Raw genomic sequence first — 26,260 nt, 5'->3', positions numbered from 1 at the left:
GGATGCCTCCAGGGAAGGACATTCTCTGACCTGAGATCATTCCCACCCCCAGAAACCACTTATTTTACCTAAAGGCCCAGAGAAGGAAGTCTACATTCTCAAGGTCACACAGCAACTAATTCAGTGGCTGTGTTGCCTGAGTCCACCCGGCACAAGACACAGGCTTCCTGCAGAGGAAGCTACTCCCCAAACACAATTCACCCCAGGCAGGACTGCCCTAACTTCTCCAGGTATCACAAACCCACATCAAGCACTTTCTCCTAAGCCAGCCTCCTTCCTTCCAGCACAATGCCAAGGAATACACTGGTGGCCTTCAACTCTCTCCCTTTAAGAGTCTCAAGCCTTAGGGCAGGGCGTGGTGGTGAAAGCCTGTAATTCTAGCACTTTGGGAGGCTGAGGCAGGTGGATCACCTAAGGTCAGGAGTTCGAGACCAGCCCAATCAATATTATGAAACCCTGTCTCTACTAAAAATACAAAAATTAGCCAGGTGTGGTGGCGTGCACCTGTAGTCCCAGCTACTCAGGAGGCTGAGACAGGTGAATTGCTTGTACTTGGGCGGCAGAGGGTGCAGTGAGTTGAGATCTCGCCACTGCACTCCAGCCTAGGTGACAGAGAAAGACTCCAACACCTCACCCCTACCAGGAGCCCACTCTCTTCTGCAGCCCCTGCTGGGGATGAAAGGCCATCTCTCCCCTGCATCGCAGCTCAGCCTTTGCTAGGTGCCACGGAGTGAAGTGGATCCTGCCTGCCTTTCCAGGGGGGACTTTGCTCACTCCCCAGCTGTAGCTGGGCAGTAGCCCTCTCCTGGGACCACTCATCTGACCCAGGGGGCACAGGAATACAACCTGTCACCCATTCGGGCCACATTTCCTCCAGGACCTGGTCTTTCCAGGCCACTGGGGAGTGTTTGGCCAACTCCACAAAAACACAACCTTTCTGCACATACAGGGAGGGGGTGCCACATCAGATGGGCCAGGAACTGCAACTGCCCCTGAGAACCAATGGCCTGAACAGACATAGCCACAGGGGCCACTAATCCAGAACCCGGAATCTGTGCTACCCCACTCCAGGCTGCAGGGCGATCCCACTCCACACCTCTGAGAGCCTCCGCACTTCGGGAGCCCCACAAGGAGGTTCTGCTCTCAACTTGGGAGCCGCCCTGGCAGAGACCCAGCCCCTCTTTCCCAGCTACACTGCTTTCCAAGAGTTCATCCAGCCGAGGGGGTTGAGGGACGGGTTGCGAGGGTGGACTGGGGGTCTCTCCTCTAGGTGCATGCCCCAGAGTCGTGCACACTCTTCCCCATACCTCGACTCTTCTCACTTGCGCTCCTGATGATCTAGGAGGAGTTGACGCTGTCACCCCGGGACGGTCGGCTGCCCACCTTTCGCATCCTGCACCCCGAGAGAGACTCCCGACCCCTCCCCCGGAGTCTCCCGGCCGCAAGTCGGCTCGCCTGCAGGCAGGGCGGGGGCGCACAGCACCTCTGGGTGGCGGCGCAGATCCGGCGGGGACCCCCCCCCACAATCATTCTGTCCCGGGAGGCAGCCGCGGCCCAGACCCGGCGCGGGACCGCGAGCGCGCGCGGACCTACCCGCTCCACATCCCGGCGCCTCGGGGCGCCCGGGCGTTTGTTCCCAGCGCCGCCGCCGCGTCCTCCCCGCGCCGCGTCCCCGCCCGCCGCCGACTCCTCCCGGGGCCGAGCCGCCCCACCGCCTGTCAGCCCAGCCCGCGGCCGGTCAGTAGGTCTCAGCTGCCTGGGCTCGCGGCCCCCAGCCCAGCCCCGACCCTGCCCTGGGCGGGTCACGTGGCGGAGGGGGGCGGCCCGAGGACACGTGCCCGGCCCCGCCCCTCGCCGGCCGGGCGCTGGGATCGGGCGCGCGCTCCCAGGGCCCGGCCCCACCCGGCCCGCCGCGCCGGGACAAGGAGACCGCGGCGCGGGGAAGGAACCCGGCCCCCAACATCCCGCGGCCCGCGCCGCGCTCAGACTCCCTAGCTGACTCGTCCTCTCCAATCGCCCTCTGCACCACCCACTTTGGGCCACCCCTGCTCAAGAACCTACAATGGCTCCCGGGCTCTCAGCTCTTGGATTCTCACACAGATTGTCACTTAAGGCCAGCAGACACCCTCCCCCATCCTCACCGGCACTCCTTCCCTAGTCTATCTGCTTAGTGCCTGTCCCTGTGCAACATCCTGCCTGCTGGGAAGGGGAGGGGACAAACCCGAAACAAGTTTTCTGAGTCCTACTCTCTGAGTTTTACCCCGAAGGAGTTTCCACTTCTGGTCCAACTCTCCTCACCCAGCCTCCTGCCTCTTAACACACTGTGCCCATCCCTGCCTTTACCCACCATCTGCCCTCTGGATAGTATTCCCCACCCCACCCCCACCAACACACACACATACGCACACCTGTCTGGTTCCTCATCCTCCGTGAAACCTTTCCCTGAATCCCAGACCACTGGTCTACCTGTCCCTCAGTTCCTCTGTCCCACCCATTCTGAGTCCTGATCATTGTTCTCAACTTCAGCCTGGGACTGGACCAGTAAGAGCAGAACCCCTCTTCTCTCCCACCAGGAACCATGGCTCCCACCTTCCCTGTCTGGGGGAGGACTGGGAGCTTGCGGGGAGGTACTTGCCCTTCTAGGTGCTACCAGAGGTCCTAGTGCTGAACCCCTCCAGGTCCACTGACTCAGGCCCCAGGCTCAAGTTAGTCAGATCTTCATTCGAGGACACATTTTATTCATTCATTCAACTCATTCATACATTCAGCCACTCCATCTGAGCATAGTCTATGGGCCATGCAAGGGCTGGTGACCCAGAAGGAAACTGTGCAGACATAGGCTCTGCCCTCCTGGGGCTCCATGATGGAGGATGGAGGATGAGGGAGGTATTCTCTAAGACCTCCATGTCCAGAGTACAAATAGACAACAGTGCTCTTTCCCCACTGGGCATAGTGCACAACAAGGTAGGGAATCTGGAGAGTGGAGGCGAGGCTGGATTCTATGCCTTGCTTGCTCCCTTGGCCAGCATTTTGTGCAGTGAACAACCTTGGCAGTTCTCCATAGCATCCCTTCCAACTTTCTAGAATCATTCAGCCCAGGCGTCCCATAGCCATCACGCAGCAGGGCAGTTGTTTCCATGGCCATGGCTTCCAGAGGGCAGGGATTCTCTCTTTCTTGGAGCTGTGTTCCCTCACCCCGCCCCCAGCCCAGCTCAGGGTCTGGCCCACCCAAAGCAGATGTCCACATGTGTTTGCTGGCTTGAATCCCTCATCAGTAGGTCTTGAGCAACTGTTGTCTTCCTGGCCCTTGTTTTGTTCACTATTTAGAGAAGGAGGAGAAAATGACACAAAAGGAACCCAGCACAGGGCCCTTGCCCTCAAGTCTTCACAAGCACCGGGAGGAGATAAGTCATGGCAACCCAGACCAGTGGGAGATAAAGTGGGTGGAGGAGGCGTCAGCTCAGGGCTATGTCCCTGGAGGAAGAGTCCTCAGCCTGGGACAGCTGGTGGATTGGGGAGGCCCTTGAGCGAGGTCTCGAAGGACAAGTGTGTGGTCACCACTCAGAAAGCATCGACACTCAATTTCTAACCAAAAATAGCCTGTCATCCATGCTTCCTGCTACCATGGACTCCTAGGCCTCACTGCCTCCCCCAGTAGGGAGGACCCTACTGCTCAGCTGAACTTGCTCCTCAGCCAAAAAGGATGGGCTCGGAGAAGTTAAGGAACTTGCCAGATATCACACAGCCAGGGGCAGTGGGGCTGAGTCCTCTTACACCAGTTTTCCAAAAAGACCATCCAGAAACTAGAAGCTCACTGGCAGCTGCAGCTGTGTGCAGCCAGGCAGCAAGAGGTTCCTGAGCACAGGCTATAGGTTCCTGGCCAGTGGCAGGGAAGGGAGAAATAAAAGTTGTGTCTGGGCCAGGCGCGGTGGCTCACGTCTGTAATCCCAGCACTTTGGAAGGCCAGGACAGGCGGATCACCTGAGGTCGGGAGTTTGAGACCAGCCTAACCAACATGAAGAAACCCTGTCTCTATTAAAAAATACAAAATTAGCTGGGCGTGGTGGTGCATGCCTGTAATCCCAGCTGCTCAGGAGGCTGAGGCAGGAGAATCGCTTGAACCCGGGAGGCAGAGGTTGCTGTAAGCCGAGATCGCACCATTGCACTCCAGCCTGGGCAACAAGAGCGAAACTCCATCTCAAAAAAAAAAAAAAAAAAAAGTTGTGTCCTCTGCCCACAAGCCACTGCCCTCCTGACCCTCCCTCCCTCTATCCCCCTCTGCCTGCTACATCCCAAGCCTGACAGCCTTGACCACAGACCCTTGGCTGAAGGCAGCTGAGGAGTAGGAGACAGTCAGCCTGGATGACCCAGGCCCTGATTCTGGACTTACAGGTCTGACCTCAGCTCACTGTGTGACCCAGGACGAGTGTCTTGCCCTATCTGAGCTTCAGTCTCCACCTCTCTACAGCCACCAAATTGGACAAGACAGTCAGAGCCATTCCCTAGGACTCTCTGAGCCCAGCTTCTCACACCGGCTGCCCTGAAGCTCGCCAGGATTCCCCCTCCCCTCCATGCCGCAGGTCCTGAGCTCACCTTTCTGTGCCCCAGGGCTCTTCTCTCAAGCTCCCCTCAAGTGCAGGGCACAGGCCTAATGGGGCGTAGCGGACAGTCCCTGCACTCATGGCCAGGAACACGGGGCATGTCCCTCGGGCGGGGCACCTGGCGTGCTCCTCAGAAGAGTCCATGCTTGGAAGGCCAGACTGAGGGTCCCTCTGGAGGGTGCTGGGAAGGGAGGTAGCAGGAGCCTTCTTCCCCCCACTAGGCTGGGCCTCACACTAACCTTTGCTATCTCCTCAGAGCAGCAGCCTGGGAGGGAGGCACCACCTCCCAGGACAGCCGCTATCTCCTTCAACCCCGTAATTATTAACTCCTGTGGCTCCTCAGGCAGCAGAAGACACTGGGCCCTCCTTCCTGGGCTCTGGGCCAGGGGAGATGAGACACCTCAAGAGGAGGCCCCGTGTTTCAGCCAGGCTCCCAGATGGTCTACTTGTCCCCTCGCCACACAGGCTGGGGCGTTGGAAACTGCCTGTCCAGCCTTGACCCTGTCATAGCTGTCATAAGCTGGCTGTGGAGCCCTGACAGGCCCTCCCAACTGTGACCACAAGCCTGAATATCCACTTAAAACTTTGTTATTGGCCGGGCACGGAGACTCACGCCTGTAATCCCAGCACTTTGGGAGGCCGAGGCGGGCAGATCACCTGAAGTCAGCAGTTCAAGACCAGCCTGACCAACATGGTGAAACCCCGTCTCTACTAAAAATACAAAATTAGCCAGGCATGGTGGCGCATGCCTGTCATCCCAGCTACTCGGGAGCCTGAGGCAGGAGAATTGCTTGAACCTGGGAGGCGGAGGTTGCGGTGAGCCGAGATCGTGCTATTGCATTCCAGCCTAGGCAACAAGAGCGAAACTCCGTCTCAAAAAACAAAACAAACAAACAAACAAAAAACTGTTATTATTATTATTTTTTAATTCTTTTTCTTAGATTTGAGATTCCTAGTTTTGTCTTTTTTTTTTTTTTTTTTTTTAAATTTTTCAAGGCAGGGTCTCACTCTGTCACCCAGGCTGGAAGGCAGCCTCAAACTCCCCGGCTCAAGCCATCCTCCCACCTCAGCCTCCTGAGCAGCTGGGACTCCAGGCATGTGTCACCATGCTTGGCTAATTTTTAAATTTTTTTTTTTGTTTGGAGAGACGGGGTCTCGCTACCCTTAAAACTTTTCACCGCCACCACCCAGGAACAACTCAGTGGTAGCAGCTGGGAGCACAGGCCCAGGGTCAGACAGGCTGGATTCAACCCCACTTTCAGACGGTGTGCCTTTGAGCACGTTAGCCTCTTTGTGCCTCAGTTTCTCCAACTATGAAATGGATTCTCACCCTCCAAAGCACACCAGGCCAGTTGCCACTGCCCAGATGTGCCCATTCCTCTTCTTTCCACATACTATCCCACCTGTCTGCAATCTCCACTGCATCCTGCCTCTGCTGGTAAGTTTCTCTTTTGTTCATACCCCCTCCTCTAGGAAGCCCTCCCCTGTGGGTTACTTTTTTCCTCTGCAGACACCAGAGCCCTCAGACACATGGTTAGCCCTGCACATGACAAACACCCCACGGAACTGGTGCACACTCCCGCAAGAACTGAGTGGCCCTCTGCGCAGAGGCTGGGCCATCCTCGTCACCCTTCTCAGTGTCCCCTTGCCTGGTACACAGACCCCATCCATCTGTGGGATGGTGTGAATGTGCCACCCTGTCTTCATTTGGCCCGAATTCTCATCCTAGTTCTGCCACTCGCTGGCTGTGTGGCCTCAGGCAAGTCACTTAACCTCTCTGGGACTCAGTTTCCTCATCTATATAAAATGGGAACAGTTCTCCCCTGTGAAGTAGTGAGTATTAAAGCAGATAACATTTGTGGCCAGGTGCAGTGGCTCACGCCTGTAATGCCAGCACTCTGGGAGGCCGAGGTGGGAGGATCGCTTGAGCCCAGGAGTTTGAGACCAGCCTAGGCAACAAACTGAGACCTCATCTCTATTATTAAAAACAAACAAACAAACAAAAACCCGTCTCTACTAAAAACACAAAATATTAGCCGGGTGTGGTGGAGGGCACCTGTAGTCCCAGCTACTTGGGAGGCTGAGGCCGGAGAATGGCATGAACCTGGGAGGCAGAGCTTGCAGTGAGCCGAGATTGCACCACTGCACTCCAGCCTGGGCGACAGAGTGAGACTCCGTCTCAAAAAAAAAAAAAAGGTTTAAAAAAAGAAGAAAGCCACAGGGTTTGGCTCATGCCTGTAATCCCAGCACTCTAGGAGGCCAAGGCGGGTGGATCATCTGAGGTTGGGAGTTTGAGACCAGCCTGCCTGACCAACATGGAGAAACCCTGTCTCTACTAAAAATACAAAATTAGCTGGGCGTGGTGGCGCATGCCTGTAATCCCAGCTACTGGGGAGGCTGAGGCAGGAGAATTGCTTGAACCCAGTTGGCAGAGGTTGCGGTGAGCCGAGATCCTGCCATTGCACTCCAGCCTGGCCAACAAGAGCAAAACTCTGTCTCAAAAAAAAAAAAAAAGAAGATAACATTTGTGAAGTGTCTGCCACAGTGTGGACTGAAAGAAGTGTTCCCTATTCCCTTCTCCCTGGACTTCCCTCTTCTTTCTGGGTAGCCTCTGAGTCCCTGCTGGGGAGAAGCTGCCAGTTCCTCACACCCCGGCCCGCCCCGCCCAGCGGATAACAGTATCTCCCACTTGGGCTTTGGGCTTCGAAGCTCTCTCAGCCTAATGCAAACCAGATGCTGGCCTCCCTTTCCTGGCAATGAATTTTCCATGGCCTGCTCCCACCCCCTTCCTGTTTTTGCTCCTCTCTGATCCCCCTGCTCAATTCTCCTGTGTCCCCACCTTCCTCTGCTGGGCAACCTCTGGGCCCACCTGGAAACAATTAATGGAAAACAGGATGTGTGAAGGGGGGCATCTCCCCATCACCCCAACAAGGCAGGAGGGGAAGGGGCTTGGCCTGACTGGTGGCAATGTAGGTGGGACTTGTTCCCTCCCTGCCAAGGCCCCACAAGCCTCTTGTTGGGGGGAGAGGGGAAACTGAGTCAGAGTTGCTGGAGACTGTATGGAAAAACCTGTTATGTTTTTGGACATTTAGACACAGCTTGGACTGGATGAGAAGCTGTGAGGATCTTGTCTTTGGCTGTAACTTCTTAGAAAAAAGGCAGAGCCAGAAAAGGCCCAATCCTCTCTTCTTGCAGATGAGGAAACTGAGGCTCAGAGGCTCATTCAGGGTCACTGGTGAGTCACAGCAAGAAGCAGCCGAGTCTGGGACATCTCGTCAGTAAAAGCTGCTGCCTGAAGTCACCTCCCCTGCTTGCTATCTCAGCGTCATTCCTGCCTGCCCTTCCCCTGCCTCTGCACAGAGCTCAGTCACGAGGGGAGGCTCACAAGGCCACCATCCGCCTGCCTGTGGCCCAGACACCTCCCGGCTGGCAGGCTCGAGGCAGCCACGCACACCTGGCTTGGCAGACTTTGAAGCAACTGGATTTTCCCCTGCAGGGCTGGGCACTGCAGTAAGCCCCAGGAACATGTGTGCAGGTGGACCCTTCCTTGACCCTGTGAACCTCCTCAGGTCAGCCAGCGCTGGTCCTCAGAGTGAGGGTTCCCCCATTTCCATGAACACAACAGCCCCAGGGCTCCTGAAAGCCGGTTCTGGCTGCCCCTCCCTCCACCAGCTGTGCAGCGTGTTTGGACAGTGGGATGGAATGTTTTGCAGCCAAAGTCCTCCCTGGATCCCTGAGCTCAGATTTCAGGCAGGAGGGAAAGAGGACGCTGGCTCTGGCTCCAGGGACAGGGGAGGCGACTCAGGAGGTCAAACTCGGGCCTGGAGGCTCCCTGCTCTCTCCCTAGGCCTGACCAAGACCAGACCCAGGCCCCTCAGGGAAGGGCAGGACAGAGGGCGTGGAGGCACCGAATGGGGTCACAGCTTTGGTCAGGCCAACCTGGTGAAGCCAGGCCCCAGGGACAGTCTGGGCTCAGGGAGGGGCTCAGCCCAGGACAGCACTTTGAGAACACTAAGATTCACAACAGACCTCCTTCGACCACCATCTCCATGTTATAGGGAGGGCAGTTGGGGTCCAGAGAGGGCAGGCACTTGTCCCAGGTGGCACAGCATGCTGGGAAAAGAGCTGGGCTGGCAGCCAGGCCTCCTGAAGCTAAACTTGCTGTTTTCACTGTCCAGGAAGTCTCCATCCTCACTCTCAGCCCCAGAGATAAAGCCCCAGCCAGTGAGTCTTCATCTTTGCTCCTTTCCCAAATGATGCAGGCAAAATAATCTACTCCCAAAGTCAGTTCACAAAGCAAGCACCGACACTGAGCTCCAGGCCAGCCTCTGAGAGACTGGCATTAACCTACTTGAGGACAAGGCAGAGGCCCTGAGAGACAGGATTCCTGGTCCATCTCCTGCTCCGGGGCCAGAGCTCCCCTAGTTCTCCACCACAGCTGCCCAGGCCCCTCAGGCGAAACGAATCCCTTCTCTGGCTGCAAAGACCCACGAGTTCTAGACACAAATATATGGAAGCTAGTTTGAGCCTCAGTTTACCCACCTTAAACCTGGGAGGATTATCTTTGTTCCACTTGACTTATCATATTGTGGGGTGCTGATGGTGAGGGGCGGGAGGTGCTGGTGAATCCCTTTGGAAATGTCAACATTTCAACATTTCCCGGTAATGAAACTGACCTCAAATGAAGAAGGAAGGAAGGAAGGAAGGAAGGAGGGGATTCCTTTGGGCCCAGATGGGCGTGGGAGTCCGACCAAGATGCCTGGGGCCTGAGCCGAATTCCTAGAGATGAAACCTGTTCGCCCACTCTCAACTCCTCAGAAGGAAAGCTCAGCCACCTCCTGGAATTATTAGAGAACAGATAATCCACCAGAAACCTTGAGGGGGAAACATGACCAGTGGAGGAGGGTGTGACCCCCAGAGAGCTGATGACTCCCTTCCAAGGTGGCAGAATGTGGGGTGAACTGGAGACTGTGCTGGGATCTTTACGTGCAATCTCAGACTCCGTTCATCCTCGCAGAGGCCCCACGGTCCTTGGTGGTCCTTCATTGCTTTCTGTTCCCATTTTAAAGATGAGGAAACTGAGATTTGGAAAGGTTCAAGGATTTGGCCAATGGCTAACAAGTAAAGGAACTCGGATTTTAACCCAGGTTTGTCTGACTCCAAAGCTCCACCACTCACTGCCTCAGGAGGAAGGAAGGGTAAGGTGAGGCTTTTTAAAGAAAGTAGGGATTGAAGAATAAATAGGATTTAAATATCCATATAGAGCCGGGTGCCGTGGTTCACACCTGTAATTCCCAGCACTTTGGGAGGCTGAGGTGGGCGGATCACTTGAGGTCAGGCGTTCAAGACCAGCCTGGCCAACATGGTAAAAACCCTGTCTCTACTAAAAATACACAAATTAGCCAGGCGTGGTGGTGCACGCCTGTAATCCCAGCTACTCGGGAGGCTGAGGCAGGATAATTGCTTGAACCCAGGAGGTGGAGGCTGCAGTGAGCAGAGATCATGCCACTGCACTCCAGCCTGGGCAACAGAGCAAGACTGTGTCTAAAAAAAAAAAAAAAAAAAAAAAGTCCATATAGAACTGAAGGATGGGCATTCCCTGCAGAGGGACCAACAGGTACAAAGGCCTGGAGGTGGAAAGGCACAACACAGACAGAGAGGAACACCCCTCACTTTGCCAGGAGCTCAGGCTCATTTGGGGGACAGGAAAAAAAGTCTGGAAAGGCAGCCTCAGATTAAATCCTGAAAAGCATTGGCGGCGAGTTAAAGAATTTGGACTTTATTCTAAAGGCTCCAAGGAGATGGTTAAACATTCTTGAGCAGAGGAGAGAAATGATCAGAGCCCTGCTTTGGGAAGATTAAATGGATAGCCGTGTGCATAAAAAATAGAAGTGAACACTTTTTACACATCCAGCAAAGGAAACATTTTGAAGAGATCTTAACAGAAAAAGATCAATAGATCCGTCCGCATTCAAATGTAAAGCTTCTTTATGCTCCTCCCTGCCAAAAAAAAAAAAAAAAAAAAAGCCAAAATTAAAAGGCAAATAACTTGGGGAAAATGTTCCCAGGCAATGGCAATGCGTTAATATCTTTAACATATAAAGAATTTGCAAAAATCAATAAGAAAAACACTGGGAGCTCAGTAGAGGTGTTCGCTCATTCATCAGATATTTAAGAACACACATGCCAAGTGCTGATGGCGTATTAGTGAGCCAGACAGACAATGCTTCTGCACTCGTGAAGTGTACAGCTTAGGAGGGGATTATGTGTAGAGGGGGATTCGGACATCTAATTATAGCATGATATGGTTTGGGTATTTGTCCCTCCAAATTTTACATTGAAATATGATCCCCAATGTTGGAGGTGGGCCTTATGGGAGGTGTTTGAGTCATGGGGGCTTGGTTCCCTCATGAATGGCTTGGTGCCCTCTCTGTGGTCATAAGTTGCTGCAGGATCTGATTCTTTTTTTGAAATGGAGTCTCAGTCTGTCGCCCAGGCTGGAGTGTAGTGGCGTGATCTCAGCTCACTGCAACTTCTGCCTCCCGAGTTCAAGTGATTCTCCTGCCTCAGCCTCCATAGTAGCTGGGATTAAAGGTGTGAGCCACCATGCCTGGCTAAATTTTGTATTTTTAGTAGAGATGGGGGTTTCACCATGTTGGCCAGGCTGGTCTCGAACTCCTGACCCTGTGATCTGCCTGCCATGGCCTCCCAAAGTGCTGGGATTGTAGATGTGAGCCACACCTGGCCGGGGTACAGAAAACTTTTATTTGATCACTCTTTCTTGCCTGGTGCCAGGCCCATGCAATGCCACGATCTTGGCTCACTGCAACCTCCACCTCCCAGGTTCAAGCGATTCTCCTGCCTCAACTTCCTGAGTAGCTGGGATTACAGGCACCATGCCCAGCTAACTTTTGTATTTTTAGTAGAGATGGGTTTCAGCATGTTGGCAAGGCTGCTCTCAAACTCCTAACCTCAGGTGATCCACCCGCCTTGGCCTCCCACAGTGCTAGGACTACAGGCATGAGCCACCGCACCCAGCCAGATCTGATTCTTAAAGAGAGTCTGGGACCTCCCCCATCTCTCTCTTTTTCTCTCTCTCACCATGTGACATGCATGCCCCGCCTTAACCTTCCACCATGATTGGAAGCTTTCTGAGGCCCTCATCAGAAACAGATGCTGGTGCCATGCTTCCCATACAGTCTGCAGAACTGCGAGCCAGAGAAACCTCTTTTCTATACAAATTGCCCAGTCTCTGGTATTCCCTATAACAATGCAAAACAGACTAACACACAGGACCACAGTTCAGGTACAAGGATAGGGGAAGTGCAAAGTCATCTGGGAGCACATCCAGGAACTCCTAACCTAGACTTAAGGTTAGGAGTCTGGAAAAATTTCGTGAGGCAGGAGTTTGGGAGTGGAAAGGGAGACCATTGAAAGAGTTGGGGCTGGCAAAAGAGTCAGGGGTTAGATCATGCGGGGCTTTGTATGTGGTATGGTTTGGCTCTGCCTCCCTGCCCAAATCTCGTGTCGAATTGTAATTTCCAGTGTTGAAGGAGGGGCCTGGTGGGAGATGATTGGATCATGGTAATGTATTTATGTATTTCCCCGCTGCTGTTCTTGTGATAGTAAGTGAGTTCTCATGAGATCTGGGTTTTTTTTTTTTTGAGACAGAATCTCACACTGTCTCCTGGGCTGGAGTGCAGTGGTGTGATCTCAGCTCACGGCAACCTCCGCCTCCTGGGTTCATGCCATTCTCCTGCTTCAGTTTCCCAAGTAGCTGGGACTACAGGCGTCTGCCACCACGCCCTGCTAATTTTTTTTTTTTTTCTATTTTTAGTAGAGATGGGGTTTCACCGTGTTAGCCAGGATGGTCTCGATCTCCTGACCTCATGATCCTCCTGACTCGGCTTCCCAAAGTGCTGGGATTACAGGCATGAGCCACCGCGCCTAACTGAGATCTGGTTGTTTAAAAGTCTGTAGCACCTCCCGCTTTGCTCTTTTCCATCTGCTCTGGCCATGTAAGATGTGCCTGCTTCCCCTTCACCTTCAGTTATGATCGTAAGTTTCCTGAGGCCCCTCCAGCCATGTCTCCTGTATAGCCTGCAGAACTGTGGACCAATTAAACCTCTTCTCTTTATAAATTACCGAGCCTTGAGTAGTTCTTATAGCAGTGCGAGAATGAACTAATACAGTATGCTAGGTAAGGAGTTCAAACTTTATACAGAAAGACAAAGAGGAGTCATTGAAGGATTTACACAGGAGTGTGATGTGAACAAATTTACATATCAAAAAGATGGCTCCTATGGATAAGTATGGAATTGGTTGGAGAATCTCTTCTCCTAGTGATGTGGTGGACTTGGAGCAGAGAGGAATCTTCCTGCTACGGAAAAAAAAAAAAAAAAAAATTCTAGAAAGAAGCTATAATTCTTTGAGGACATGTTGTCTATCAAGCTCTAGGCCTTGTCTGCCAAAGCCACTTCCTTGCCCACAAAGGAAAGTACATCCAAAGCTGGGAGCTTGGCAGTGAGCATCAAGCAGTGAGCTCACAGAGATCACCAGCACATAAAGATGCTAGCCACTGTGAATAAGAATCAATAGAAACAACACACAACAGATTTAGATGCTACGGGACTCCAGGTAGTGGTCTCCTATATATGATATTGAAAGGTTAACGTATGAATTTTTAGAATCTATTTTTAAAGAAAAAGAACATACACAAAATTTACAAAAAAACAAAAAAAATTTGTTTTTAATTTTTATGGCTACATTATAGTTGTACATATTTGTGGGGTATATGTGACCTTTTGACCCAAGCATACAATGTATAATGATCAAATCTGGGTAACTGGGATATTCATCACCTCAAACATTTATCATTTCTCTGTGTTGGGAACATTACAAATCATCTCTTAAAGTTAATTTTGACATATATGATAAGTTATTGTTAATATAGATGTATGGGCGGGCATGGTGGCTCCCAGCACTTTGGGAGGCTGAGGCAGGTGGATCGCTTGAATCCAGGAGTTCGAGACCAGCCCGGGCAAAATGGTGAAACCCTATCTCTACTAAAAACACAAAAATTAGCCGGGTGTGGTGGCACGCGCCTATTGTCCCAGCTACTGAGGAGGCTGAGGCACGAGAATCGATTGAACCCAGGAGGCAGAGGTGCAGTGAGCTGCCAAGATTGTACCATTACACTCCAGCCTGGGTGACAGAGTGAGACTTGATCTCAAAACATTTAAAAAAAATTTTTTTTAAATGTACGAACGGAAGATGAATAAACAACAAGAGATTATCAAGGAGAGCCAAGCAGTTTTTTTTTGTTTGTTTTGTTTTGTTTTTTTGATACAGAGTCTTGCTCTGTTGCCAGACTGGAGTGCAGTTGCATGATCTTAGCTCACTGCAACCTCTGCCTCCTGGATTCAAGTAATTCCCCTGCCTTGGCCTCCTGAGTAGCTGGGAGTACAGGTGTGCGCCACTACACCTGGCTAATTTTTTGTATTTCAGTAGAGACAGGGTTTCACTATGTTGGCCAGGATGGTCTCGATCTCCTGACCTCAAGTGATTCGTCTGCCTCAGCCTCCCAAAGTGCTGAGATTACAGGTGTGAGCTACCGTGGGTTTTTTTTTTTTTTTTTCTTTCTTTTTTTTTGTGACAGGGTCTCACTCTGCTGTCGCCCAGGCTGGTGTGCAATGGTGCAATCTCAGCTCACTGCAACCTCCACCTCCCAGGTTCAAGTGATTCCCCTGCCTTGGCCTCCTCAATAGCTGGGACTACAGGCGCACACCACCACCATGCCCGGCTAATCTTTGTGTTTTTAGTAGAGACGGGGCTTTGCCATGTTGCCTGGGCTGGTCTCAAACTCCTGGGTTCAAGCAATACGCCCGCCTCAGCCTCCTGAAGTGCTGGGATTATAGACATGAGCCACTGCTCCTGGCCAAGCATAGACTTACAAAGTCTATGAAATCAATAATAGAAAATAGAGAATGGAGGGGAGGTGATATTTGTTTAATGGGTATGGAGTTTCATTTGGGAAGACAACATGGATGGATGATGGTTGCACAACAATGGGAATGTAATTAATGTCAGTAAACTATACACTTAAAAACGTTCAAAATGTTTTTTAAAAAGGCATATCTGACCACCTAAGCATAAGGATATGGAAAGGGTGAGCTTGAAAAAGTCACACCAAAAGTAAGGTGGTATTTCTGCATTAATAACCAATCTTTAAGATGAATCATGATGAATCATATGTGTAATCCCAGCACTTTCGGAGGCTGAGGAGGGAGGATCACTTGAGCTCAGGAGTTCGAGACCAGCCTGGGCAACATGGGGAGACCCCCATCTCTACAAAAAATCAAAAATTAGCCAGGCATGGTGGTGCAGGCCTGTAGTCCCAGCTACTTGGGAGGCTGTGGCAGGAGGATCACTTTAGCCTGGGAGGTCAAGGCTGCAGTGAGTTGTAATCATGCCACTGCACTCAGTCTGGGCAACACAGCAAGACCCTGTCTCAAAAAGACCAAATTAATAGCAAACTTTAAGATGAAAAACATTATAAGGGTAGAGGTGGTCACTATGCAGTAATAATAAAATGATGACATTTAAAAAAATTCACCACATAGATATAACCATCTAAATTAATATGTGCCTAATAAAATAGCCTAAAATATTTAAAGCAAAAATAATTAAAGCTACAGGGGAAAATAGACACTTCCATCATTACGGTGTGAGATATCAACAAATCTTTCTGAATTATGGTTACATCAAGGCAGCAAAACATCAGGAGCTGGCGGCAGCAGAGACCACTGGCACTGGTAGAAAAAGCTGAAGTATAGAGCACTAGATCAAAGCAAATGGATAAGCAATTTGATCCCTAGGTCCCCTCCTCTACTCCATGCCACTGGCCAACTGCCCCTTTCTGAGTCTAGCATAACACTGGAGATTTATTCTCTGGAGATGGCAAAACAGAAGGTCTTTGGGCCAGCAGCTGAATAAGGGGGTTAAGTGATTGTATACACACTGAAATCTGAGACCTCCTACCCTCTTCTCTCACTTGTCAGCCAAAATGGCAACTCACTCAGTCACTAGGAGGGTAAAGCCAGACCTTTACCCTCCAGACAGCCCCCCTATGTGACTCTGGCCGACCCAGGAAGAGAGATCTAAGACGAATGTTACCCAACAAAATATCCATCCGGCTAAAAGTCAACATGCTTGCCATTGGTTTTTCAGATCTCGCTCTTCATAATGAACAATCAAGGATTACTAGACAACTAAGGAGAACCTCTACCTTAAGAGAGACCAAACCTAGTAAGCAGAAAAAAAGCAACTTGCAGGAAAAAGAGACTCCGTAGAAAAAAGAAGAAGGAGAAGAGGAGGTGAAGAGGAGGAGGAGGAGAAGGAGAGCAAGGAGGAGGAGGAGAAGGAGAGCAAGGAGGAGGACGAAGGAGAGGCATTAATAACCTCAGAGTGGGAAAAGAAGGTATTGTATTCATGAAATAGTAACCTGATTCTACGAAAGTAAACATTCACAGAGCAACAGAAACTACTGGAAAATGATATATTTTTTAAAAGCATGATGGTAGACATGAAAACAATGAGTAAGTTTGGAAGACACAGTTGAGGGAGTACCCCCCAAAAAGAAAGAAATGGAAAATAGTGAAAAGATTAGAAAAGTAGAGAATCAATTTAGGAGGTTCAATGTCTGCATAAAGAAGGAACAGAAGAAAATGAAGGGGGTAAAGCATTAAATAAATAATTCAAGATTGTTTCCCAAAACTGAAGTATATAAGTTTTCAAATTGAAAAAGGCCACCTTAGCTGGACATGGTGGCTCATATCTGTAATCCTAGCACTTTGGGATTCTGGTTTTTAAAAAAATTATTGTTATACTGTAAGATTGTTTTAATTGCTTATATCAGTCTTCATAAATATCAATTTTAATAATTCATTCATTCAGCAGTTATTTGTTTGGTATTTCTTTGCCTGACAGTCACTCTTCCAGGCACTGGGTGTATAGCAACGAGCAAAACAAGGCCCTGGCCTATGAAGCTTACATTCTAAGCTTTATAAGGCTTACAGTGTAATAAAAGACATTAAAGAGAAATAAAATAAAAGACATAAATAAAAGAGAAATCAAAGACATAAATAAATAGATAGTGATAAAGTCTTCTCAAACTTTTTTTTTAACTCAGCATTATATCCAAGACTTACCTTATTTTATGTAACTATAGTTCATTAATTTTTTTTTTTTTTTTTGAGATGGAGTCTCGCTGTATTACCCAGGCTGGAGTGCAATGGCACAATCTCAGCTCACTGCAACCTCCGCCTCCAGGTTCAAGCAATTCTCCTGCCTCAGCCTCCTGAGAAGCTAGGATTACAGGCATGTGCTACCATGCCCAGCTAATTTTTGTATTTTTAGTTGAGACAGGGTTTCACCATATTGGCCAGGCTGGTCTCAAACTCCTGACCTTGTGATCTGCCTGCCTCAGCCTCCCAAAGTGTTGGGATTACAGGCGTGAGCCACCGTGCCCGGCCAGTACATTCATTTTTATTGCTGTATAATATTTCATGATAGGACCATAACTGTAGTAGGATAAAAATGGCCTCTCAAAGTTACTGAATCCTAATCTTTGAAAACTGCAAATATTACCTTATATGAAAACAGAGTCTGTAAAGACATAATTAAGTTAAGGACTGTGAGATGGGGAGATTATTCCAAATTATTGGAGTAGACCCTAAATGCAATCACATGTATCCTTATAAGAGGGAGGAAGAAAGAGACCTGACACAGACAAAAGAGAAAAAGGCACAAGATGGAGGAGTGATGTGGCCAAAAGTCAAGGAGTGCTGGCAGCCACTAGGAGCTGAAACAGACAAGAAATGGATTCTATAATAAAGATAAATTATAAAAAGAAAACAAATAGAAATCCTGGAGTTTTAAGTATGAGCTAAGAGGAACATTAAAAAGAAAAGAAAAGAAAAAAGTAAAAAGAAAGAAATTCTGGAGTTGAAGAGTATAATAACTGAAATAAAAATTTGCTAGAGGAGCTCAATATAGATTAGAGCAGGCAAAAGAAAGAATCAGCACACTTGAAGATAAGTCAATTGAGATTAACAATCTGAGGACCAAGAATGGAGAAAAACAAACGGAGTTTAAGAGACCCATGGAATACCATCGAGCATAACAACATATGCATAATGAAAGTCCCAGATGGAGAGGAGGGAGAGGAAGAAGACAGAATATTTGAAGAAATAATGGCCCAAAACTTTCAAAATGTAATGGAAGACTCAGTCTTTACATTCAATAAGCCTAATGAATCCCAAATAGGATAAACACAACGAGATCAAAACCAAGATACATTAGAATCAAACTATGGAAAGACAAAGATAAAAAGAGAAACTTGATTTTTGTTGTTGTTGTTTTGAGACAGTCTCACTTTGTTGCCCAGGCTGGAGTGCAGTGGCATGATCTCGGCTCACTGTAACCCCTGCCTTCTCCATGCCTGGCTAATTTTTGTATATTTAGTGGAGACAGGGTTTCGCTATGTTGACCAAGCTGGTCTCAAACTCCTCACCTTAAGTGATCCACCACCTCAACCTCCTAAAGTGCTGGGATCACAGGCATGAGCCATGAGCCACCACTCCCTGCCCAAAAATAGAATCTTGAAAACAACAAGAAAAAGTGACTCATCATATATAAGCTAATCTCAATAAGATCAACAGTTTATTTCTCATCAGAAACCATGGGGGCCAGATAGTGGGATGATATATTCAGAAAATGCTGAAATAAACAAAAGAAGATTAAGATTTATATATCTATCTATATATAACTAAGATTTCTATATCTCGCAAAGCTATCCTTCAGGAAAAAAAGGAGAATTCAAGACATCCCCAGATAAACTAAAGTTGAAAGAGTTTGTCACTAGTAGACCTGCCCTATAAGAAATGCTAAAGGGAGCTGTTCAAGTTGCTACTAAAGGACACTAGATAGTAACTCAAAACCACATGAAGAAATATTATAAAAAATAGACCTTAAGGCAAAAATTGTTACAAGGGACAAAGAGAAACATTTTGTAATGATAAAAGGCTCAATTCATCAAGAAGATATAACAATTATATATTTCACCTAACAGCAGAGTCCTCAAAGTATTTGAAGCAAAAACGGACAGAATTCAAAGTAGAAACAGGTCAGCAAGAATAGCTGGAAATATCGGCCGAGCACAGTGGCTCACGCCTCTAATCCCACCACTTTGGGAGGCCGAGGTTGGGCAGATCACCTGAGGTCAGGAATTCGAGACCAGCCTGTCCAACATGGTAAAACACTGTCTCTGCTAAAAATACAAAAATTAGCTGGGCTTGGCGGCACGTGCCTGTAATCCCAGCTACTTGGGAGGCTGAGGCAGGAGGATGGCTTGAACCTGGGAGGCAGAGGTTGCGGCGAGCCGAGATCATGCTACTACACTCCAGCCTGGTGACAGAGCAAGACTCTGTCTCAAAAAAAAAAAAAAAAAAGTTAAAAATAAATAAATAAATAAAATAAAATAAAAAGAATAGTTGGAAACGTCAATACTTCACTTTCAATAATGGCTAGAACTACACACTAGATAAGGAAATATAAGACTTGAACAATGCTAACTCTACCCAACCATAGCAGAATATACATTCTTCTCAAACTACACATAAAACATTCCCCAGGATAGACCATATGTTAGACCACAAAACAAGTCTTAATAAACTTTAAAGGATTGAATTCATATGAATTATCTTTCTGATCACAATGGAATGAAATTAGAAATAACAGAATTAAAAGTGAAAAATTCACAAATATGTGGGAATTAAGCAACACACTCAAATGCCCCATGGATCAAAGAAAAAAATCACAAGAGAAATTAGATGAGATGAATGAAAATGAAAATACAGCATACTGAAACTTACCGAATACAGCAAAAGCAGTACTCAAAGGGAAATTTATAGCTGTAAAAACCTACATCAAAGAGAAGAAAGATCTCCAATTAATAACCTAAACTTCCAATTTAAGGAACTAGAAAAAGTAGAATAAACTAAACCCAAAGCAAGCAAAAGGAAGGAAAGAATAAAAATTAGAGTGGAGATAAATGAAATTGAGAAAAACAACAGAAAGAATCAATGAAAACAAAAGTTGATTCTTCAAAAAGATCAAGAAAATTGATGAAACTTTAGACTGACCAAAAAAAAAAAAAAAAAAAAAAGAAGAAGACTCAAATTACTAAAGTTAGGAATAAGGCTGGGATGGCTCATGCCTGTAATCTGAGCACTTCTGGAGGCCAAGGTGGGGGAATTGCTTGAGCTCAGGAGTTCAAGACCAGCTTGGACAACATAGGGAAACCTTGTCTCTGCTAAAAATAAAATATTAAAAAATTAGTCAGGTGTGGTGGCACATGTCTGTAGTCCCAGTTATTTGAGAGGCTGAGGCAATAGGATTACTTGAGCCCAGGAGATTGAGGCTGCAGTGAACTGTGATCCTGCCACTGCACTCCAGCCTGGGCAACAGAGTAAGGCCCTGTTTCTTACTTTGTTGAGTAAGGAATGAAAGTAGAAAAATTACTACTAGCTGGACATGATGTCTCATGCCTGTAGTCCTAGTTACTGGGGAGGGTGAGGCAGGAGGATTGCCTTGAGCCCAGGAGTTCAAGGTTGCAGTGAGCTATGATCATACCACTTCTCTCCATCCTGGGTGACAGAGCAAGATGCTGTCTCTAAAGTAAATACATAAATGAATGAATAAAAATTAAAAATAAAAATGTGTCCAGGCATAGTAGTTATGCCTGTAATCCTGACACTTTGGGAGGCCAAGGTGAGAGGATGGCTTGAGACCAGGAGTTTGAGACCAGCCTGGGCAAGATGGTAAGACCCTATCTCTACAAAAAGTTTAAAAATTAAGCTGGGCGCAGTGGCTCACGCCTGTAATCCCAGCACTTTCGGAGGACGAGGCAGGCGGATCACTTGTCAGGGGTTTGAGACCAGCCTGGGCAACATGGTGAAACCTTGTCTCTACTAAAAATACAAAAATTAGCGGGGCATGGTGGCACTTGCAGGTAGTCCCAGCTACTCAGGAGGCTGAGGCGGGAGAATGGCTTGAACCTGGGAGGTGGAGGTTGCAGTGAGCCGAGATTGTACCACTGCACTCCAGCCTGGGTAGCAGAGCGAGACTCCATCTCAAAAAAAAAAAAAAAAAAGTAAAAATTAGCCAGGCACTGTGGCAGGTGCCTGTAATCCCAGCTACTTGGGAGGCAGAGGCGGGAGGCTCCCTTGAGCCTAGGAATTCAAGGTGGCAGTGAGCTATGATCACACAACTGCACTCCAGCCTGGGTAATAAAGTGAAATTCTGTTTCTATAAATAAATAAATACATAATAAAATAAATAAAACATTTTAAAAAGAAAAACTACTACCGACCTTAGAGATACAGAAAGAATTACAGAAGAACACTATGAAAACTTGTATGACAACAAATTAGATAACCTAGAGTAAATGAACAAATGCCTAGAAACCAAAATTTCCTCAAGAGGAAACAGAAAACGTGAATAGACCTCAAACACAAGATTGAATCAGTAATACAAAAACTTCCAATAGAGAAATGATTAGGAGCAAATAAAGAATAAACACCAATCCTCAAACTCTTCCAAAAGATAAAGAAGAATATACTTCATAACCCATTCTCTCATGCCAGTATTACCCTAAAACTAAAGCCAGACAATATCTCACAAGGAAAGAAATATACAGACCAGGTCAGGTATGGTGGCTCACACCTGTAATGCCAGCACTTTGGGAGGCCAAGGCAGGCAGATCACAAGGTCAGGAGATCAAGACCATCCTGGCTAACACAGTGAAACCCCGTCTCTACTAAAAATACAAAAAAATTAGCTGGGTGTGGTGGCGGGCACCTGTAGTCCCAGCTACTCAGGAAGCTGAGGCAGGAGAATGGCGTGAACTTGGGAGTTGGAGCTTGCAGTGAGCCGAGATCGTGCCACTGCACTCCAGCCTGGACAGCAGAGTGAGACCTCATCTCAAAAAAGAAAAAGAAAAGAAATATACAGACCAATATCCCTTATGAATATAGATGCAAATATCCTCAATCAAATACTAGCAAATCCAATCCAGCAACATGTTAAAAAGATTATACATAATGTCCATGTGGGATTTATCATGGAAATGCAAGCAAGGTAGTTTAACATATGAAAATCAATGTAAAGGCTGGGCATGGTGGCTCATGCCTGTAATCTTAGCACTTTGGGAGGCCTAGATGGGCAGATCACGTGAGGTCAGAAGTTCGAGACCAGCCTGGCCAACATGGTAAAGCCCCGCCTCTACTAAAAATACAAAAATTAGCCAGGTGTGGTGGCGTGCACCTGTAATCCCAGCTATTTGGGACGCTGAGGCAGGAGAATCGCTTGAAACCAGAAGGTGGAGGTTGCAGTGAGCTGTAATCATACCACAGCACTCCAGCCTAGGCAACAAGAGCGCAACTCCGTCTCAAAACAAACAAACAAAAAACACCTGAGCTCAAACAATCCTCCCTCCTTGGCCTCCCCAAATGCTGGGATGACATGCATGAACCACTGCACCTGGAAAATCATGACGTGATCTTATATGTAACAAACCCTAAAGAATCCACACAAAAACTATTACAGCTAGTAAATAAATTAAGCAAAGTTACAAGATACAAGGTGAATATACAAAAATGAGCTGTATTTCTATACATTAGCAATAAACAATCTGAAAATAAAATTAAGAAAATAATTCCATTTACAAAATGGAACTTTATTATTATCAAAAAGAATAAGAGACTTAGGAATATTTTTAACCAAGAAGATGCAAGACTTGTACACTGAAAACCTGACAACAGTGGTGAATGAGGGGGGAGGGGGGAGGGATTGCATTGGGAGTTATACCTGATGTAAATGACAAGTTGATGGGTGCAGCACACCAACATGGCACAAGTATACATATGTAACAAACCTGCACGTTATGCACATGTACCCTACAACTTAAAGTATAATAATAATAAATAAATTTAAAAAAAAAAAAAAAAACAGTGGTGAATGAAACTAAAGAAGACCTAAATAAATGAAAAGACATCTGATGTTCATGGATTGGAAGACTTGATGTTGTAAAGATGACTAAGTGATCTACAGACTCAGTGTAATCCCCATCAAAATTCCAACTGCGTTTTATGCAGAAATGGGCAAGACAATCCTAAAATTCATATGGAATTGCAGTGGACCCCAAAGAGCTAAAACCATCTTGAAAAAGAACAAAGTTGGAGAGCTTACACTTCCTGGTTTTGAAATTTCTGCATAACTACATCATTAAAACAATGCAATATTGAAGTGACACATAGCTCAATAGAATAGAAGTGCTAGTCCAGAAATAAATCCATATATGTATTATCAATTGATTTTCAACATGTATGCCAAGACAAGTCAACAGGAAAGAATAAGCTTTTCAACAAATATACATAGACACCTGGATAGCTACATGCAAAAGAAGAAAGTTGGACCTTTACCTCAAATGATATATAAAAATTACCTCAAAATAGGTCAAATTCCTAAATGTAAGAACTAAAGTGATAAAAGTTTTAGAAGAAAACGTACAGGTCAGTCTTCATGACCTTGGATTTGACAGGGTCAAAATTTATCAAAATTAAAATTTTAATTTTTAAAATTCAAAATGAATTAAAAACTTTATGCAACAAGGAACCTCCTCAAGAACGTAAAAAAGATGACCTACAGAATGGGAGAAAATATTTGTAAATCACATATTTGATAATGACCTAGTATCCAGAATATATAAATGATTCTAACAACAAGAAGAAGACAAACAATCCAACTGAAAAAATGGGCAAAAGACTTGGGTAGACATTTCTCCAATGAGGATAAACAAATAGCCAATAATCACATGAGAAGATGCTTAACACTGTTTGCCATCTGGGAAATGCGAATCAAAACCACAATGAGATACTACTGCACACCTACTAGGATGCCTTTAGCATAAATAAATATGTAAACACTACATACGTAAGTGGAAAAGGTGAATTTTACAGGACGTGGATTGTACCTCAATATTAAAATTATAAAAAAAGACTGGAAGGAAATATATCAAAATGATAACCTTGTTTGGGGGTTTGTTTTGTTTTGTTTTAAACTGCTCTGTAGTTTCCTAATTGTTTATAACAAGCATTTAGTACTTTTGAAGTGTAAACAATAATCTTAAATCTCTCTTGTAATTGTATAAAGCAGGTATACATGAATCTTCCTCCCCTCCTCTCCCTCCCTCCCTCCTTCAAAATGAATTAAAAACTTTTATGCATCAAGGAACCTCCTCAAGAAAGTAAAAAAGATGACGTACAGAATGGGTCCCTCCCTCCCTCTTTCCCTTCCTTCCCTTCCTTTCCTTCCTTCCCTTCCTTCCCTTCCTTTCCTTCCTTCCCTTCCTTCCCTTCCTTTCCTTCCTTCCCTTCCTTCCCTTCCTTCCCTTCCTTCCCTTCCTTCCCTTCCTTTCCTTCCTTCCCTTCCTTCCTTTGTTGAGACAGGGTCTTGCTCTGTCACCCAGTCGGGACTGCAGTTCTGAGCTGGTGTGATCATAGTTCACTGTAGCCTCAAACTCCTGGGCTCAGGCAATCTTTCGACCTCAGCCTCCCAAAATGTAGGGATTATATGCGCGAGCCACTGCACCAGGCCGGCTCTGCTTTGGTAACAAGCTTCCAAATGATGTAACTGGGCCCCAGGCCTCAGATTGAGAAGCCAGGTTGTAGAAGTCAGTAGCAGGAAGGAATGGATGGACTAAGCAAATCAGCAAAGCAGAGGGGCCGACAGAGAAAAGGACGATGCTCCCAGGCCCCTCCCCTGGGAGCCTATATAATGTAGGACATATTTACACTAAAAATTATTCACTTTTGTATCTGAAATTCTTATTTGCCCAACTGTCCTGTAGTTGTTTTTGTTTTTGACACGGCGTTTCGCTCTTGTTACCCAGGGTGGAGTACAACGGTGTGATCTTGGCTCACTGCAACCTCCATCTCCTGGGTTCAAGTGATTCTCCTTCCTCAGCCTCCCCAAGTAGCTGAGATTACAGGCGTGTGCCACCATGCCTGGCTAATTATTTTTGTATTTTTAGTAGAGACGGGATTTCTCTATGTTGGCCAGGCTGGTCTCGAATTCCTGACCTCAGGTGATTCACCCGCCTCGGCCTCCCAAAGTGCTGGGATTATAGGCATGAGCCACCACGCCTGGCCTGGCCTGTAGTTTTATTTGCTACGTCTGGTAGCCCTAGCATGGGTGGAGAAGGCTGTAGCTGTGGGAGCCCAGCCAGCCTGCATCTGAGGCAGGGAAAGGCAGCTAAGGCAGCCTGCCCTCAACCCATTGACCTGACAGATAGTGGCCAATGTGGCTTACTCCTCATCCAGCCTGCCCTTGTGCTGTCCTCCCCCACATCCACCCACTGTGACGGATGGATGACCCTTCCTCTTCCCCAGGGGTTGTTTTGATGATTAGATGACATTTCTAAAGAGAGCTTAGTGCACTGCCTGACATCCAGTAAGTGGTCAAGATGGGGAGAAATGATTATTTCTACTGTTCTTGCCCTCTCACAGTGGTCACCGCAGCGCTAAGCACGGTCGGTCGGCATTCAGTGCTCACCATGCAGTGAACCGCAGGAGCATCCTGGAGCAGTGGAGATGCTGCACTCACCTAGACAGGCGGCCTACTGTGACTTCAGGCAAGTCATTTTCCTTCTCTATACCTCAGTTTCTTTGTCTGCAAAATGAACAGCTGGACGAGAAACTTACCATTCTTTCACAGCACGTCAAACTCAACATGCCCATCTGAGCTGAGGACACTGAGGCTACTCCCTGGGTGTGAACCTTTGACGGCATCCAGGTCCTGTAGAGTTGTCTAGGAGAAGCCTGACCCACGATGTCCTTTCCGCTACTCACCTGCCATGAGCCCCAGTTCTGAGCTGGAGGGGTGGGGGTAGGTGGAAGGTGGATAGGGTCAGTGCCTCACCTGGCCAGCTTCAGCGTGGCAGAGTCCATGGGGGAACTCACAGCCTCGTGTCTCTAGTTGGTCCGGCTCTGGTCTATTCCATGCTATTCCGTTGTCATGGGCAGGACTGGGTTTGATGAAGTTGGACCTAGGTGTATCCCAGCCTCTCCGGCCTTCCCTGGTTTCTGTCGTCTTTCCGTGGTGCCCAGGGCTTATGTGTCCATCTCTTTGAATGTTGAGTCTACTTCACCCTTCAGGGATCAGGGCTTCCTGAGCTAAGGGTGGAGGTGCTGTTGTCTGTCTGGCTTCCAGGCCCTGGACTGGCAGTGTCCCCCAACACCCCTGTCCAGCTATGCCAAGCCCCCTCCTTTTCTTTCTTGGCCTCTGCCCTGTTTGTTCTGTGACTGGCCCAAGAGAGGGGTGTGGGCTGGCAGGTGTCCCACATAGAGCCTGGAGGCAGCATCCAGGCCTGGCTGACTCACTCCAGGGCCCCCTGCCCACTGCCCCCAGCCAAGCTGGGTCCCCTTCTTCCTGCCCAGCTGAGGCAGGGCCTAGAAGGGCACCGTGGCAGGCTCTCTGTGATGCTCCTGTTGCCATGGTAATCCTAGGTGAGAAGGCCATAGCATTCTGTGTCTAGCACC

At 47.7% G+C, this 26,260-nt stretch overlaps 1 protein-coding gene across 6 annotated transcripts in view; it reads right to left on the bottom strand.

Moving 5' to 3' along the window:
* The window catches only part of LOC105469427 (RAB3A interacting protein like 1), a 44,175-nt gene extending 18,000 nt beyond the window's left edge, over window positions 1-26,175 (bottom strand). The window contains exons 1-2 of one of the 6 annotated variants that reach the window (XM_071074481.1): window positions 25,641-26,174; window positions 19,535-19,583 (exon numbers count right to left, since the gene is read on the bottom strand). Coding sequence is in view for 5 of the 6 variants with exons in the window: in XM_011720422.3 (XP_011718724.1) it covers window positions 4,594-4,745 (152 nt within the window). In the remaining variant the exon portion in view is untranslated. Of the gene's footprint in view, window positions 1-1,593; window positions 1,808-4,593; window positions 4,839-19,534; window positions 19,584-25,640 lie in introns of those variants that run through there. The other 5 variants (XM_011720420.3, XM_011720422.3, XM_011720419.3 and 2 more) reach the window with 5 other exon arrangements.
* Between the last annotated feature and the right edge of the window lie 85 nt (window positions 26,176-26,260).

The sequence above is a fragment of the Macaca nemestrina genome, chromosome 12 (genome assembly GCF_043159975.1).
Source record: "Macaca nemestrina isolate mMacNem1 chromosome 12, mMacNem.hap1, whole genome shotgun sequence".
Classification (NCBI taxonomy): Eukaryota; Metazoa; Chordata; class Mammalia; order Primates; family Cercopithecidae; genus Macaca; species Macaca nemestrina.
This window is presented reverse-complemented; position numbering and strand designations above follow the sequence as displayed.